We start from the raw sequence: 19,454 nt of genomic DNA on the forward strand, positions 1-19,454 counted from the left end.
GCCGCCACTGACGTGTGTGTGTATTGGGCTGACGTGCATGCATTGCAACGTCGATTCATCCAAACAGGCTTTATGTTTCTCCGTCGGCTGCTCCCCGTCCCTGTTCCCGTACCTATCTATAGTGTGGGACCGAATAGTGATGGGGGAGGAGCAGCGTATCAAACGGCAATGATGCTTTGAGCATGCGCATCTTGCAGGTGGCATGGATGCTGCAATAGATGGGTAAATGAATAGATGCAATCCGTGGCGCCGCATTCATCCACTCTCCGTGTTCGTATACAGTCACACAGTGTGCTAAACATCGCTTATACTTCCGGGCGATAGAGAAACAGTTTGGATATAGTTTAGTGCCTTCTACAGTTTTATTTTTCTGAAAGCAAAAGAAGGATTATAAATTGTAAATTTGATCTACGTTCCCTTCGTCTATTTTTAGTAGCATTTTACAACCGTTTTCAACTTAAACGCAAAAACAGTCTTCAATATGCAGTCTTTACAAACAAGGATATTCGCTCTTTTGCTTATTTTTGTGTTCGCTCTTTCGGCTTTGGCTGCTCCACTCAAAGGTATGTTTATTTTCATTAAGTCAGTTTAATTTATCTCAATAAGCTTGCGATAATCTAAATATTGAATAGGCTTAATAATTGTATTCATTCCAGTTAAATACAATTAAATACAATTATATCCATCATTGTTAATATTTCCCCGTGATGTTCAGTAAAAGCTTAATGATCTAAAAGTATTAGTATTTCTCAAAGCTGTTACAAAATTAATGAAAAAAAACAAAAACATGTATTAGATTTTGTTCTTCTCAAATTGATGAATAAAACTCATCTCCCTGATCATAACATCACCATATGCTTGCTAATAATGTTTGCCATTTCTATCATATTTCCCCTTCATTTAATTTAACATGTCTCATCTTGGTAGCTGCATTGTAACACTTTTCATTTGCTCCAAAGCGCTGTTGTAATGTTCAGGTCTTTTTTCATTCTCACATAGGTTTTAAGAGAGTTTTTGTGTGCGTGTTTGTGTGTACAGAAATAAAAAAAATTGTATTACTCAAGGCAATGTCTAAGGCAATGTTGTTGAAGATATGCAGTCCGTATTTTACATGTGGTTTAGATAATCAGCAAAAGAAAGAGATTCGTTGAATATTGGTTTTGGTCCTCTCCTAATGTATCGTTAAGTCTTTCTGGACAATTATCGTGTTTCGATTATTGATGTTTACTATAAAGAGATATAATGCCAGCAGTATGCCTGTAGTAAAATTATTTTATGGTAATTCATTTCGACTTTCTGTTTGTAAGGGGGAGCTCTTTAGCTTACCCGTTTTGCACCTCCTTTAGAAGGGTTTATTATTGTGTCGCATCGGAGAGCTCGGAGTGAGCGGCTCTCGAGTTTTATATCTTCACAGTGTACATAAAGAGAGCGCTCAACCTGTTCTCATCATCCCCGCGAGGCCCGACACCAATTTCACTCTCGAAAATTGGGTTTATATCACATTAAGATTTCATGTCGCCTCAAGTCACCATGGCGTTAGGAACGGCTCAACGTGCTTCATCATTCGTCTCCCTTCTTCTCCTTCCCTCTATATTAATCATCATTCTCTCCTCTGCGTTGCTATTCATTCGTTATTCACATCTGCACTGTTTAGGTTTTCCCAGACGCAAGATTCATCTCGAGTCCATAGGCTCCACCCTTTACCCCTACCACCTCTCTCCGTCTCTCTCTCTCTCTCTCTCTCTCTCTTTTTTCCTCTCTTTCTCCACCTCCCCCTCCCAGTCTGTGCACCTCCCTCTCTCTTTCCATTACTATTGTTTTATCACAATCTCCTACGCACACACAAACACACACGAACACAGAGGCCCCGTCTTATTTATCATGCACACACACGCACACACGCACACTGTCTCTCCCTCTCTTTCCTTTCTCTGTCTGCCCCCCCTCTCTCTCTCACACACACACACACACACATACACACGCTCACAAGTTTCTCTCCCTCTGTTTCTCTTTCTCCTCCACCCTCGATTCTCTCTCTTTCTCTCAATCTCTCGTAGTGTTATTACTCCTGTATCTTCATCCCTATATCTTCACCTTACTTTTTTTCTTTTGTTTTCTTATTTTTGTTCCACACACAGAGTTTTGCGTAAAACGTTCCTTTTCTCCCTTACATTTTACCGTCATTTCTGTTCAAGAATGGCCCTTGGGGTAGATAAAGAATTATGGCATAAATTATGATGGGAATTGAGGCACAATACGAAGGAGAAAATGTCATGGGTTACTCTGAGATTTATTGTAGAGATATAGGTCATATGTCGCCCATAGCTTTGGAAAATTGCAAGCACTCTTACACCCCCGTGTTCCGTTTGGTATTTGCTTACATCTCTCTTTCATCCCGCCTCATCTTGTCCTCGTTTTCCTCGAATTTATAAAACAAAGCCGACACATAATTTATGTTGGCATTTATCATTTAGGTCGAAGTCGTATTTTGGGGGAAAATGAAGGGGGATAGCAAAATGGGTTTTGTGCTACAGCTGATTTTTTGTTTCCAACTCATGACCTGAAGGCTGAAGGTGCACGCAAAGTTATCAACGACGGGAAACAAATGAAAGGCGGCAAAAAGAGATATTAGATACCAGATATGACGGGGTAAACCGACGCAATGAAAAAAAAAACGCCAGCGTTTTTAACCGTGTCGATGATTTGCTACTGCGCGCAACAATGATCCTACGCGTATTCACTTATATAGCTTTGTGTTATAAGATACAAAAGTGTTAAGCGCATTACACTTAACGTCGTCATAAAAATCCGTCGCGGTTTACCGCTTCATATCTGGACAAGGCTTTATACCTCAGTCAAACCGACTAACGACCGACTCCAAACCCAACGACTTTTGGCCATTGGGTGGTAATGTTATTGTCTAGATATAATGACTGCTATGAGAGGGAAAGTTGTTTTTATAGGCTCAAGGGGACGTTACATCCTGGTATCACCCCGCGCTCGCACAAATAAACTGTTTACACGTAAACCAATGGGGATCTCACCATATAGAGGGCATCTTTTAAAAGACTATTGACCGGTAAGAGGACATGCGGGCATCTTTTAAAAGACTATTGACCTGTAGGTGGGCATGGCTAAAATCAGGACTCCAATTTCGACTAATCAGATGGCTAGATTTCTAAAGATCATTGTGATCGGTCTGTTGGCTGGCTCGTTGGTGTGACTGAGGTATAAGAGAATGACAAGAACTTTGGAATAGCCAAAGAAAGAGAAAGCTACAGATGAAGAGTGCGTTGGGAAGAAGAAGGAAAAGAAAAGGAAAAGAGTAATATCTTGATGGATCATGTGGGTCGCTTTCCATTGGTAGCGCAGCTCCTATCTTTATGTTTACTGATTTTTCCTCTTCTGTACTTAATCAGCACTTAAGTGATTTAGAAAATCTCCAATATCGACCGACTATGAAATCTTCATTTTATTTCTCAAAGCTTAAATGCAGTCACGTATATGATCATAAATTAATAGTAATGACGTAATAATGTAAGCAGAGTTTGATCAGATCACTGACCAATATTTTCGTGCTCAAATGGTTTAGTTTTCATGTTATGAATATTATAAGCTCATCACTTCCTGATCCATACCATCACAGCTTTCTATAAATGCTAACGCAAGTGCCTCACGGTTTCCTCAATGTCGAATTCCCATTTTCATTCAATACTTCAAACTTTAGCGATGCAGTCCCGGTCCAGCCCCTTTCCGTTGTCATGACAACCCTAAGATTTTTTAAAGTCAATTTACCAGGTACCTTGATCCTCCGTTATCTTTAATCGGTGATTTTGCATTTACTTGTGAATTCTGTTTACGGTCACGCATTTTCAATGTCGATTGTTTTCTCCAGAAGCAAGGAACCTAATTACTGGCTGAGATATGGATGATGGATGGTCGCTAGTGAACCAACGAAGGCTTCAGAGTGTGTCTTTGGGGAGTCCCATCTATTTTTCCTCTCAATCTCCCTGTTTGTATACCGAGGTCAACTTCCTCCCCTATCTATAGCTATATATTTTGTATTAATCAGTTCATTTTTTGTTCTATGGATAGTTGCCATGGTTACAACCAGCTAGACCCATGCTCCATCTTGGCAGACATTTGTGTACGCATATTCACCCACTTGCTCTTTAGGTGCATTTTTAATGACTTTGATATGTTTTAATGATAATCATCGCAATTTTCTTCACATCGGGACCTGCAATGACATAACGATTTAGTTATAGGGAATGGAAGCTGTGTTTATCCTTGGTGATAACGATGTTCTTTTTTTTCTTTAATCCATGTCACACATTCTACATTTTTCCTTATTGATGCTGTTTTCTCTCGAGATCTTGTTATTGTCACCATTGATGTTAATTAGTTCCTGTGAGATTACAGCTTTGTCAATGAAATCACCAACCAACGCTATTAAGAATGTTCATATTTCTCATTGTATACCTCGATTTCTCTGTGTTGATGGTATAGGCTATTATGGTTTTAAGACTCTGCTGATGCCGTTGTTGTTTTGTTTTCCAGGGGGTGCCTGGTTGTTGTTTAAAATGTGTTTACAGTGTGATGTTGTTAAAATATGGTATACTGGGCGGGGGCGGGAGGGGGTGGTTGGCTGACGTTAAGAAGGTGGCAAACAACTCGAAAAGTAAAATTCTTATCCTCGGGGCTAATGTCCATATGGATGACGGTGATAATTTTCGTGTGCTTGAGTTTGACCATGGTTTGACCATCTATATTGGTCAATAGCTATGTCCTTCACCAGGAAATTTCCTACACTCACTTCTGTCTGTGCATAATTATAGCAAAGTGACCTACAGTTTAGAGGCATAAAGCTCACTCTTAGGTTTGTATAAATTCATTCCTGACCAAAAAGGCCTAGAAGACTGACCAGGTCAGTCTGATCTAGTTAGTCTCTCTTCCAGAATGAAAACAGAATTAGTAGTGTTAAGAATTGTGTGGGCTAGAGACTGATTTTCCAGGGACTTTTGTTCTATGTGCTACAAGTGTGTTGTAACGCAACAACCGGCAAAAGCAAGGAAGAATATAGGGATTGTACGAATTGGCTATTATTATGGAGATTAAATATAATTTGTACATCATAATCTTTATTAACAAATTTGTGCTTACTTTACATAACCTCATTATCGATGTAATATTTTAATGTGTGGCATAAACCTCATTACAATACAACATTCAATAAAGACAACAAAGGTATTATTGTCTTAGAAGTGTCATATTCGAGTGGTTTAAGCACTTGACTTAAAATTCGAAGGTCGTGGTTCCATCCCCGACATGGCACTAACGTCCTTTGGCAAGACGTTAATCTACATCTGCCACTCTCCACCCGTGTGTTAAATGGGTACCCGGTAGGATGCGAAAGTTAATGTGGTTGGATGATCAAGTAACGCTTGTAAAATGGCGACTGGCTGGAATGCTTCCCAGGGAGTGGAGAATGTGCATACATAGTGTGTAGGTTAGCCTGAATCCGATGATCGGGGTAAGTAATATGTACTGCGCCAGAAACAAAGTATTAGGCGCATTATAAATGTCAGCTATTATTATTATTATTCCAGGTATTGTAAATAATGGATAGCTTTAATGTAAGACTACTGTACAGCTTTGTTTTTACGTCCAAATAAAAAATAGTGATCATGACCCCGAGATATATTCCGTCAACTATTATTCGTTTTGAACAAAGAGCTACTCTTCTTTTTTCTTTTGATGGTAAACAGGGTAGCCCTTTAATGACGAAAAAGTAACAAAATCCACTACAAATTTCTCATGCTCTTATTTATGGCGTCTAGTTATTCAGAGTCCCCTCTCTGAAAGATATTACATCTGTTCGTTAAGCCAATCCCTTGAGATTGAAGCACTTAAAATACAAAAACACATCGATCCTTCTTTGTTTGGAGCTAGATTATACTTCTAATCTCAAGCTAGCACAAAGATGACGAGCACCCCATTTCAAAAAGTGGCTCAATTTTCCTGACTCCATTTCCCAGGATTAGCCTGGTAAATATGAAACGGCGTCTAAGCCAAGCTTATCGTTCAACTTTGCAAATTGCACTGGGAGCTTTATGTCGAGCTTGTTACCTTTGCTTACAAAATTCGATCCATATGGATAAGCTGCAAGGCGTGGTCTAATAGACGTTCTCCTGCAGAAAGAAGATTTAGATCGTGAGAGGGAGAGAAAGAGAAAAAGGAAGGTAGAAATGTTGATGATAAAACAAAGAGACACAAAATTCTGTTGCTATGTATGTTTTTTGTTTGTTTATTCATTTTGTAATAAAGATTCTGTGATTGTACACCCTGCAAAGCAAGTGCTATATTATTCCGTAAAATAAAAGATTGCCAACATGGAAAAACAATTTTCACAATCTAATGGAAGTCGGCAAAAAACGAGCACAGCGCCATATTAAAATGGAGCAAATGGAGCAAAGATTCCTTAAAATTGAATTTATCACTCCATGCCTTATATTTGTCTCATATAATCATTGTATTTCGCCGGTAAACCTGCAGGGAAGAGGAAGCATTTGCGTAAAAAAACACATTATCTTCCAATTTATTCCAATCTAATTATGTTGATGCATTTTTTATTTGAAAACAACAATTATAGCGCATGTTTTACAGGGGGCTGTAAATTGGCCGCGTGTTTGTCTAAAATTGAAAAGCAGCATCATGAACTTGTTTTGTTTAATATCCTTCTCGACCAATCAAAAGTCTATTGCCAAGAGGAGCTTTTGCATTAATGAAAGGGCAGGGTAAAGTCATGTTAAATTAATCATTCACCGCAGGGGGGTTTGCCATTGTTGGTTACCTCCTGCCATATGACTTCGCACTCTTCAAGCTCATAGCTTTCAATTGGCGGTGACGTCATTGATTTTATTTCAGTTCTCGCCGGGAACAAAAAAAAACAATCAGTCGCTCCCGTATCGAGCGAAAAAGCTTTTTTCTTCTATTTCGCTTATTATCAAGTACGATGACGTGCGCTTCCAGTGCATGCAGATGAAAACATTTTGATTGAATGTATGCATAATTAATTCTGTCCATTAAGGTTTCCTAAAAATAGCAGAGAGACCGTAATCCTCTTTTGTAGGGCGACGCTTTTAGATATTGCTATGAGGAGATCAGGGCCTGTTTTTTGTATATGCTTGCTTTCATCGAGACAAGGCGCTTATTAATATTTGACATTGGGACTAAAACGTGCAGTGTTTTCTTTCACCTAGTGTTTTAAGCATCATAGTATAGAAATACATTTAGGCATCACTAATACATTGGCTCTATAGTGTGTCCTTACATTTACATTACTTGGCTAGGAAAATATCATAATGAGGGAATAAAGCTAACGGTAATATGTAAAAAGAGAAAGAAAGATGTGTGTGAAAGAGAAGATGAAAGGGGGAATGGGAAGCAAAATAAAATGAAAAAGAAAACAAAGAAAAAGAAGAGGAAGAAGGAAAACTAGTAGAAGGAGAAGGAGAAGAAAAGGAGAAGAAGAAGAATGTGGAAAAAAATAAGAAGGAGAGGAAGAGATGAGGAGATCATGGCACAATGAGCAGAGGATTGGAACGAAAGTGGCAGAAAGAAAGAAATGAGAAACAGAATGAGAAACATAGCGATCTCATTGTGCCACCCAACAGAACATGACCTAGTTTTGAGGGCTACTTGCGAAGCTAAAATACAATCGTTTTCATGGAAATCGAAGAGATCTTTTTGTGGCCAGATCTAGAAGAGCTGTCATTTTCTTGAATTACTTTCCAATTACATTACGCCATGGCCAACATCTTTGATGAAGTTTTTTTTTTAAACCGCAGACGGTCCATTAACTTCGATCCTAGATTGTGAGAGGCGGAGTGAAGTAACTCTTGCATATAGCGTCTGCATCCACTGGCATGACATGGAAAGTAATTCAAGAATTAATCTGATATGAGATGCCTTTACTCTTTTCCCCCTCTTTTTTCAGAAAAGATGGCCGCCGGAACTAGGTCTCCTCTTGGTATAGATAAAAAGACCTCGTGTTTTCAGGGAGAATGCCATGTCAACATTACCGAGTGGTTTGGAAGAGGAAGAAAGAGAGAGAAAGAGAGAGAGAGAGAGAGAGGGGGAGAGAGAGAGAGAGAGAGAGGGAGGGAGATAGGGTTAAAAAAGAGCAATGCCTTCCAAGAAAAAGAATAATTTAAGCACATTGTGGGTTCTCAATATTACCACAGGATGCCATCAATAGGTTAAACAAACGTAACTCGACAATGTTCATCGAGGAGAGAAAAATCGAGAGAAGGAAGGAGAAAGAAAGAGAGGAAGGGTAAAAGAGTAGGAGGTGGTATGGAAAGTAAAAGCCAGTAGGAATCAGAATAAACATTGTTTGATTATTAGTAGACGAAATCGATAAAGATTACATTGGGGAAATTGTCAACTCACAGGGAATGAATCAAACAAAACGTATACGAATAATGGGTTCTGGTGAAATTACAAGAGATGGTAGAAAGAATACAGTGGAGAGAAAGCAAAAGGTAAAGAGAGAAAAAGAGAAAGTGAGAGAGAGAGAGAGAGAGAGTGTGTGTATGAGAGAAAGAGAGAGAGAGAGAGGGGGAGATGAGAGAGAGGGAGAGAGACTGCTTATAGAGAATTAAGCAAACACAAATGACAATTATTAAACATCATGCTATTGATTCACCCGGCTTTTAGCTCATTACATCAATTCCAATATTGATATTGATTTTTTTCCCCCCCGATGATGAGTTAATTCACCCTTACGTACTCGCGCTGCTGAATCACGATTATCATAATCATAATTATCTTATATACGCCGACAATATCACTGCTTGCACTGATCGCGAGTCCAAATTGGTCTTAGGGACCGTACTCAGAGAGAGAGAGAGAGAGAGAGAGAGAGAGAGAACATTGCCAATATTATGTGGTTATTATTATTGGGAACGTGAGGTGATTGACTTACTATAATAACGATATCACGGAATAATGAAGTGAAATTAAAGGACAGGTATGTGATGTTTGTCTTTCAAAATTATTAGAGGACCTGTTCTGAAGACCTATTACCATTATCACCATTATTATTATTAACTTATAAGCATTACATAAATGAAGCTTTGCGTTCATACACCTGATGATTTTTCCTCTTCTGAAATGAACAAAGGCCTCGGCTTATATTTCTCGCATTTTGAATTATATACCATTTTTTAAACGAGTTAATGTTTATATCGGCGCAGTTGATCACTTAAAATTGAATTGACCTCATTATATCCTTGATGTTGACCATCGAAAAGATGGGTTAGTTGATAAATAAGGGCACGTCGTCTGCTGATGACAGCGTATGGTGATATCCATTCCAACAACAACCTTAAAGGTAAAGACGCCCCAATTTCAAAAAATGAAATGGAAGCTCTTATTACCAATCATGTGAAAGAATATGTTTTGAATATTACATGATGATAAAAAATTTGACGGGAAACCGCCTACTTATTGATATATTTGGTAAATTAGTGTATCTCTTGCCTGTTGACAGATATGAAATGCACGTGTGGCGCACGTGTGTGTAGTCCCATATACTCTTTCTGTGTACAGTGCTTCTAACTTTATGAAGACTTGGCCAAATTTCTTATCATTTTGATGATTCCAGAACTAGATTCCAGCTAGATGATCAACCTTTTCTGATCGATTTCACAACGTTTCTTTCACATTGCAATCGCATTTAGCTTTAAAGTGCTTGAACTGCTCGAAAAAAATATCAAGAACAAGACGCAAAAGAAAGAAAACAGTTAGAAACAGAAGAAGAAAAAGAAGAAATGAAAGATGAAATGAGTGAAAGAAGTTCAAGATATGGGGCAAAAAGGAACGAGCAATGAGAAAGCAATCCTGACATATTGAAAAGTGTTTTATGAATGCTTGAATGAAATATATGATTACGCCATACGAAGGGAGTGTGAAGGATAGAGAGAGAGAGAGAGAGAGAGGGGGGGGGGGGGGGGAGATGAATGGTCGAAATATTGCAGAAAAGAAAGATAACAAGAAGACGATAATATAAAGAGAAATGCAGTACAACCGACACGAATAAAGATATACATTTAAATGAATTTAAAGGCATTGCTCTTAATATATATAGATATATATAATCATTTTCTTAATGGCCTAATCCATAATTATATTCCATCAATAGAGGACCTGAGTGTTATCTTTAATTTGTGTAATTCCTGTCAGTGTTCTCAAAAGTCAAATGCCACTGTGGAAGAAGAAAAGTCCACTTTCGCAACGATATTGCAATGCAGTGCGATTAGCAGGAAGCTTTATATAGACACGTAAATCATTAACCTATAGAGGCACCAATAATTCCTTTTTTGCTCGTTACAACTTGGTCGTCATAGTAACAAATCTATCTTACGCCGATAAAGATAGGTACATTGACAGGGGTTCTAGAAGAAGAAAAAATCTTCAAAGTAAGAACCCCGGTCCCCCACCCCTGCTCTCCCCCCCCCCCCAAGGAAAAAAAAAATTCCCCTCCTCACGAAATTGATATTTCTGGAACCGCTTCTGAGGTCACTTGAGACGTGCTGTGGCGGTTTTTTTTCTTCTTCTTCTACCCCTGATATGGGGGTTACACGATAATGCAGGGAAGGGAAGATGTGCCTAGTGATCTTGAAATGCGCTATTTATGAGATTGGCGTTCTTGTTTTAGGACCGGGTGAGTGGGAGAGAGAGAGAGAAAGAGATAGAGGGAGAGAGATAGAGAGAGAGAGATAGATAGAGAGAGTGTGAGAGAGAGAGAGAGAGAGAGAGAGAGAGAGAGATGGGGAGGGGGAGGGGGAGATAGAGGTTGAGATATCAGTAGGTCTAGAGATGAATAAAATAAAACATTAATAAATAGAATGAAAAAAAAACAAACGAATAAATAGGTTTTGGTTTGCCTTCTCGAAAGGATTAATGTACAGTCTTGTCTATTTTCCGAAATCAGTTGAGAGGTTTTAGACAAACTTGACTTGGAAAGCGTCACATTTTGCTAGTTTAACAATGTACATTATGACAAAATAATGTTTGTATATATTTTTGTTTTAATAGGTATAGAATAAATAGATATCCGAGCTTGAGATACACATGGAGAGTGAGATATAAACAGAGTAATGTAGAGAGGCAGACATACGGACGTACAGAGATAGAGAGGGAGAAAGAGAAAGAAAAGGAGAGAGAAAGAGAGAGAGGGAGATGGGGGGGGGGCATGTGGGTGCGTGATAGTGAGAGTGTTACGAGATACACAGGGAAAGGAACGTGGCAGCGATGGGAAGAGGAGGGGTGGGGTACCACATAAGGATGAGCGGTGTCGAGTTGATAATACTTGGAAAGCTCCTCCACAATCATGGCGCAGCAACATTATATGTGCAAACCACTATAAAGATAATGCACGTCAAGAACCAAGGCCAGCATTAGCTCTAATGTCAAAGTGACTTTCTCTCAGTAGAATAGGAAATCATAAAAGCTTTATTACTGTATCATATATATTGCATTCAATCGCGGTAGGCATCTCATGGTCGAACATTCTAGCTTTTTTTCGTGGACACGAATGCGAGAGCATCCGGAAACATGTTCAATGTAATATATTCAGACAGAGGACTGCTGCAATGGAATGAACATTATTATACATTTAACGAAGGTACAAGCATAAAATAGAGAGAGTGTACACAGTAAAAACGCTGTTTAAAAAAGTGATGTTCACTTACAGTTGTACACTATCTTAAACAACAGTTGATCAAATTGTAAACAATGTTGCTCGAAACAGAAGTAATTTTGTTAAACATTCGTTGTTTAAAATTTAATGACTGCTATATTTACTATACGAGAGCTTTTAGACAGTGTTGTTTACATATGACGTCATGTGTCTCGTGCCAGTTAAGTGCGTGTTGGCTAAAGGCTTTATTTCACATTGTTATGTTTAGAAACAGGTTCCTTGAAACTAACATGCAATTGAAATTGACATGCCACTTAGAAATGCAGTGCAGCTGTTAAGGCACAGCTCATTGTTATTCATATTAGATGCATACACACAATGCAAGTGTATGCAAGGGTCTTTTGCTGACTACACAGATTGATACATATGTAAAAGCACATGGACATTGAGTCTGGATTAAACTACCAAAGCAACCACACGTGTTTCTGCAGGCTCCATTTTGTTTGTCTCTATACTTACATTTATTTAGCTTAATAGTTATTACTTTCCAACCCACAACACAACATCATGGCCGACCAAGCTACCGACGCGCTTCTAAGTGACTGGGGATTCAATGGCTTAATTGAAATCACTTTTCTATTAACTACTTTGAAGTTTTTAGCGTAAGTTCACAGTTAAAATTTTCGGTATCTGTACGCAAATGTCAGAATACAGGTAGACTTAAAATCGTCGCGTCATGCAGTGCGGCACTGATCGCGCACTCGGTTATAACGTGTGCTAAATTCCTTGCCATAGGGATTGCATGCATCCCTATATATATGCAGTTTATACGTGCGTGCATGCGCGCTCATGTTTTGGCGCTAATTCATGAATTGCAGAATTACCCTAGTCTTCATATACCTATATAGAGACCCAGAAGTAGTGGTGCACTTATTCAGAGTATCAAACCCAAATTATATCCCATTATACAACCCTTTTGTTGTAAACAACCCCACTGAACAACAGCTCCTTTTTAAACAACTTTCTTTAAACATCCCAGTTGGTTTAAACAACCCCAACTGAACAACAGCTCCATTTTAAACAACTTTCTTTAAGCAACCCAGTTGGTGTAAACAACCCCCACTGAACAACAGCTTCTTTTTAAACAACTTTCTTTAAACAACCCAGTTGGTGTAAACAACCCCCACTGAACAACAGCTCCGTTTTAAACAACTTTCTTTAAACAACCCAGTTGGTGTAAACAACCCCCACTGAACAACAGCTCCTTTTTAAACAACTTTCTTTAAACAACCCAGTTGGTGTAAACAACCTCCACTGAACAACAGCTCCGTTTTAAACAACCGTCTTTAAACAACACCGGTTGTTTAAATTGTGATTTTAAACAAGTTGTTCAAAATGTTGATCAACTAAGTGTTTAAACTTTAAACAACTCGAGTTGCTTAACATTTTAAACAACTCTTAGATCAGGTCACCCGTTAATCAAGAGTTGTTTAAACTTTTAAACAACTTGTTCACAAAAATTTTAACTGTGTACAGCTTACCAAATATTATTATTTTTTAACTCAGTGGCATACTGCAGCGAATATGAAAGAGATAGATTAGGGAAAAGGATTTATAGGTATTGGTATTTTAAAAAAAATCTAATTTAATATTTAAGTGTCAGGATTCAACTTGAATTTATTATCCCATGTCGGCCTATATCTAAGATCTCTTAATGTCAGTTGTATGACAGCAATGAAAATAATAAACATGATATGAGCTTAGAGCGATTCCCTACAATATGACAGCATAATGATAACAGTCATGCGTAATGTATAACATTTCATTTATAAAGCTCCTTTTCATAAGATAAAAAGCACGAAGAAATTAGTAGGATATAAGACAAAATACAAGAAAGGATCAGAGCACCGCAACAGACAGCTGCAGCTAAGGACAGCGTTGAAAATATCATGCAGTGATGCATAACATTAGATGAGAAGAGAATGAGATTGGAAATGGAGGCGGAAATGAGGGTTGGAGAAACTGTGAGCATTTTTTGTTGGTATTCGTTTTTCAAAATCATCTGTTTGATTTAGAATATGATTGAGGCCTTTCCTTTCTGTATGTTCTATTTTAGTCCCTTCTTTTTGTTTGTGTGTGTGTGTGTGTGTGTGTGTGTGAAGTGTATTTGATTGATTTTATCTTTTGCACAACTGCGCCTTGAATTTGACGCCTTCCAAATCTTATGAATTACTATATTATATTGATTGATTGACTCGTTAACCTTTCGACACAAGTATTCTTTGTAGGCTGAAATATAATCAATGTAATTACAGCACAAATCTTTGTTACCTTGTCAACCTGTTGTTCGTAATTATCACCATACCATATAGGGCCCTCTAGATACTTGTACACCATATCCCGAGCTTGATTATTAACACCTCATTCACACCGCCAAGACGACTCCAAACCGACTCTAAACCGACTTATGTTTTGCCATAAGGGGTAAAGTAATTTGTTTTGGTCTGTTATCAGTCTGTTGTCGGTCTAATGTCTGCCTGTTGTCGGTCTGTTGTAGGTCTGATGTCGCTCTAGTTTCCTTCTGATGTCGGTCCGATATGTCTGTTGTTCTAATGTCGATCTGCTGTAGGTCTGTAGTTGGTTAGATATCGGTCTGGTCTCGATTTGACGTCGGTCGGTTGTTCTAATGTCGGTCTGTTGTCGGTCTGATGTCTGTTTGGTGTCGGTCTGTTGTCGGCCTGTTGTCGGTTTGTTGAGGGCCTGTTGTCAGTCTGGCATCGGTCTGGTGCCGTGTGACTCGGATATAACGGGGGAGATCACTGAAAGATTGCATGCTCAAAGATAAAACGGTTCTGAAATTGTTGAAAATTCTGAATGTAATGAAGCATGAGTTTATGTCAAGGCCATAAACAATTTGATGCTGATTAAGATCGGTTTATTTTCTCAATACATGAGGTATTGACTACCACAGAAAATCATACCACTGGCATATTTCAAATGAGCGGAATTTTTGTTCAGGTGAATTGTAAATTAGTGACTTTGCCATCTGTGCGAGGGCCTTTTGTTCTCATGTAAATTTCGTGAATCAAGCTATAGTCTAGGTTTTATCTTCCTCACACCACAAAAACTAAAAATGCAAAAACACCCCTTCTACCACTGGCCTCACTGTAAAAAAATTGTGGTTCAAGGCTTTTCTTCACCGCAGAAATCTCAGCCATGACAATCCAGGTTCGTAACACCTCCGCAGTGACATGTCGCAATTTTCGATGATTGACTGCAAAATTAGCCTCACACAATAAATACGGCAGCTTCTGAAAACGTGCGAATTCACACTCACGCGTAGGAATGATCACTGCCATTACGGCCAGGGTTCTGGAGGAGAGGATACAAAACGTGCGAGAAATCTGAGAGCGTCAGCAAAGGGGTTCATGAATAAGTTAGAGAGTCATGGGTCCCTGTCAAGGGGTCGGTTTTATAAGGAGTTGGTCATGCTCTGGGGGCGGTAGAATGATGAGGGAGACTAAGGCATCGTGACATCGGACATTACTTATTCATTGTTATCATGAGTTTACAATCGACTCATTCTGATAACCAGTGGTACAATGATGTGGAGGAAGGGGATAATGATGCTTCGTCATATTTCGTTTTGGGGGAATATTATAGTCTAGCATCGGACATTACTATCCGCATGTAAGAGTCTCATGAGTCTTGTTTGTCTAAGAAATAGCGCCAGATTTTCAGAATAGGAAAATGACGAGTCCCCCAATGATAAGGACTACTTTGATATGATCTACATCTACACGTCATAGAAACCTCTATATTGCCCGTATATGACAAGGTAAATGTCATGGAATCAAACTTTTTTTTCCCTATGGTGTAGGCCCCCCCCCCCCCCCCCCCCCCCACTCCGGGATCGGAATGACCGCATGCGTGTTACCAAAATGTTCGGTAAAAGGGTACTTTTCACGCACCAAAGTCCGGCTCGTACGTGTACACAAAATTGACTTTACACACCGGACTTAGGGGTGTTTTCAAAAAGAGGGAACACGCATAATATGCGTACCCTAAATAACACTGAGTGGGGGTGGGGGTGGCGGGGTGTAGGTAACGGGTCCAATGTCTTATTAAGTCCTTTCTTTATGTAAATTAGAAAGTGTCTATTTTTTTGTTGTGTCGCCAACTTCACATCTTCATTAGATTGGGATATAATAGTTTAGACAGTCATGTTCAATTATTATGTAGCTAATATCATTTATATTCTAGAAAACTGAATATCCTATACTATTAAAGTTCTTGATGTGCGGGTTGTATATCGTAATAACCTTATTTTCCTCGTTTTCCTGATAAAAATGATATTTTCAAACCACAAAATGTGCAAATTTGTCAATCTGCACTGAACATTTTTAATAAATCTGAATTTCCTGTTACTCCATCGTTGTGCATCGCAGTGCAATAAAACCCTGCTTTGGCAGCATACAGATAAACATGTTCACATCTTCATAAGATTAAGTGTCGTTGTATGACCAAGTATTCAAGACCTCTCTCTCTCTCTCTCTCTTTCTTTCTTTCTTTTCTCTCTCTCTCTCTCTCTCTCTCTCTTTTCTCTCTCTCTCTCTTTCTCTCTCACCCACACACACACACACACACACACACACACACATTCTTTCTCTCTCATTATCTATTTCTCTCTTGGCGAAATTGTAAAAGAGAAACAATTATGCAATGACTGAGGTGCATATTCTCCTGAGCTGTAATAAGAGTGATGAGGCTCTATACAAAAATGTGTGGGCTTGACCAATAAGTAAATAATTTTCATCATTATGTCACGCAACGTCTGTACTGCTTGAACAAACTACAGAACCGGCTATGTCAACACATCCCTGAGACGAGAATACAGCGGGGTAAAACACCAAACCCCTTCTATCTGTTCAAACTCAGCAAATGCTTACGTATTTATTATGAGGTACAACTGGTAAATTATCACTGCATGTACTTCCAATCAGAGAAGCGATTGTTTAGATTTGATAAATGGCGTCCTGTTTTATCACGTGTTGGTTCGATAATGCATAATTTGTTTCCCATACGCTCAGTATATTAGCTGGATGGGTCAAGGATGACGTTTTAAATTCTGACCAATTATCTCTATATCTCTTTCTCATAGGTTTCAGGACAACCCATTACACAATACCGTTTTTTTAATGCTTTTTATGTCTTTCTCTTGTTATCTTTCTGTCCTCCTTTTTTGTCTCTGTTTCTGTCTCTGTTGCTTTTCCCATTTCTCTCTGTTTCTCCTTCTTTCTTTTCCGTTCATGTCTATACGTATATCCACTCCTTTTTCTATATTGTTCTCTCTCTCTCTCTCTCTCTCTCTCTCTCTCTCTTTTGGTCTCTTTCTCTCTACCTCTCTATTATGTATTATGTATTATACTTGTTATCATGCCATTCTATATGTTCCTTCAACACGTTTCTTTACCACCTTATATAGACGTATGAAAGTTTGATTTTACATAATGTTCATGATTACTGTATTACATGATGATTACCAATATGCATTTAAATTCATAACTTGTAACGTACTTATCAAAAGTTTGTTATAATTTATGAAGAAAATAACTGTTTAACCCTTTCTTTTCTTTCTCGATCTATACAGAAGACAGACTAAATGAAGAAACAAAATTACAAAAGGTGAGTTTTTTTTCACTCTCTCTCTCTCATTTCACGTTCAATTTTATCGGATGAAATGATAGATTTGTATGGAATCTAATTAAATTCAATAATTGGCAGGAGTAATGTAACTTGCTCACTAATTTCTGATTAGTCTGATTTCATTATTTTTCCAATTATAATTCAGCTATAGCAAAGGGCGTCGTTGTAAGTTTTTTGCCTTATCCTGCCGTTGTCAAAATATTAATAATTCCTGTAACCTCTGATCTGTAGAAAAGCTGTGCTGCTCCTTGTGCTGTGCTGAAAAGAATTAGAAATGTTTTTCAGAGGTATTATAAGGGGACATTGGTTTTGAAGTATATTCTTATGATAATCAATCAAATGTTAAATATGATCCTAATAAATATGATCCGTCCTTTAATACGTAGGACCAGTTTAGGTGTAAAACCATTATTCGTTTTTGTCTCAACGTATGCATACTTTAGGCATATCATGATTTTAGAATCTGTCAAAACGAGACTTCTCTCAACCGTATAAAGAATATCTTTTTCACTTCTCAAGGGAAATAATTATGGTTGTATTCTTGAAATGCAAAACAAACAAGAACATTCAAGTGGACTGATCAAAGCGTAATCGAGACAATGTGATCGAAAGAAGAATGATGGATGATCGGTAATCAGCAATGAAAACTGATCGGGAAGCAATGTAACCAACCGTAGCAAAGTAGTATTTTTAGTAGACCCACAAAAAAATCAACTAAAAGCGGTAGACCCTTCGTCTACCAAACGCATGCGGACCGATCGAGATTTATTGCCCTCATTTCAAGGAACATAAATCTTCTGACTACTGTCAACAAGGACTAGAGAATCCTACACCCCTCCCTCCTTTCCTCTTGCTGACGACATGCAACCGTGCACGTAAACTCACACGCTCGCGTAGATTCATCGTTATAGGAAATCGGAGAAAATAATTTATAAAGAGGAGGAGGATGCTCCTGACGGGTTTTTATTGTCGTGTCGGGTAGATTCCCATAGTAAACGGAAGGGAACCGAGTACAAAATCGAATATGACCGGGAGGCAAACAAGTTACACCTGCACTGAAACAGCCTAACAAACCCTTGTTTGGCATAGTACGAGTCAACCCAACAGGCACCATGTTGTTATTCTACAGAGTATGCTGTTGTCTCGGGACGTAAATAGGGCTTTTTCGAACGTCGAACATGACAGAATTCGTAGAGAAGAACATTAAAAGCATTGATTTTTTTTGTCCATACTTGAGTCATAATTTAATGAAACTATTTTACGAACATTGTGAGAATTGAGTTGCTTTCCTGTATTTTGAACCCCCCCCCCCCAATATATATATATATATATATATATTCTTCCTGTCTAACCCAATTAATAGTAAATAATTATATTCAACACATCTTGATATACATTTTCTTGAATCATCATTTTGAAGATTTTTTAAATCTATTTTTTTACATCAATATGTTCTCCATCTGATAGCTACCTATATGCCTGGCTGCTTGTGAATTGGAAAGAGTCATGGAAGAGTTTTCTTAATTATTTTTTTCTCACTGATTTTCGTCCCGTTCAAATTGTTTAAGCTGTAATGGGAAATGACACTATAGTTCATTTGCACAATTATTATTTCTCCTTGTTGACAAGCCCTTGAATAAACTCCACGCAATTTGAAATACGTAGTGATGCACACGTAACTACTTTATACGTCTGTTTCTGACATTAATTTTCCTCAAAGTATGCACAATTTACCATCAAGATCAGATGATTATACCTAGTGTAATTAGTCCCTGATTACCAATTAGTTTTGGAATTCTCTACGCCTAATACTTGTTTTGACAAGATGTTTCCCTGCTAAAGTTCGTTCCTGACAGTAGTTCTGTTTTTCCTCTTTCAAACCATTTCATCTCATCGTACGCTTCTTGTTAATTAGTGACAGGGTGATGTTTATACAATTCTAGAAGCTACACCGCATGTTTGGTGTCTGCTTCAAGCATCTGGTTATCTCTCTCTGTTCATCTTTATTCTCTCCTGCACAATAAACTCATGGAAGGGTTGC

General features: G+C 38.3%; 1 protein-coding gene across 1 annotated transcript in view; it reads left to right on the top strand.

Moving 5' to 3' along the window:
- The first annotated feature begins 239 nt into the window (after window positions 1–239).
- Window positions 240–19,454, top strand: part of LOC589044 (protein Ycf2) — a 46,490-nt gene continuing 27,275 nt past the window's right edge. The window contains exons 1-2 of the mRNA XM_788702.5: window positions 240–563; window positions 17,358–17,392. Of these exons, the coding sequence (XP_793795.4) occupies window positions 482–563; window positions 17,358–17,392 (117 nt within the window). The 5' untranslated portion in view covers window positions 240–481. The remainder of the gene's footprint in view (window positions 564–17,357; window positions 17,393–19,454) is intronic.

The sequence above is a fragment of the Strongylocentrotus purpuratus genome, unplaced genomic scaffold (genome assembly GCF_000002235.5).
Source record: "Strongylocentrotus purpuratus isolate Spur 01 unplaced genomic scaffold, Spur_5.0 spur5_scaffold_6, whole genome shotgun sequence".
Classification (NCBI taxonomy): domain Eukaryota; kingdom Metazoa; phylum Echinodermata; class Echinoidea; order Camarodonta; family Strongylocentrotidae; genus Strongylocentrotus; species Strongylocentrotus purpuratus.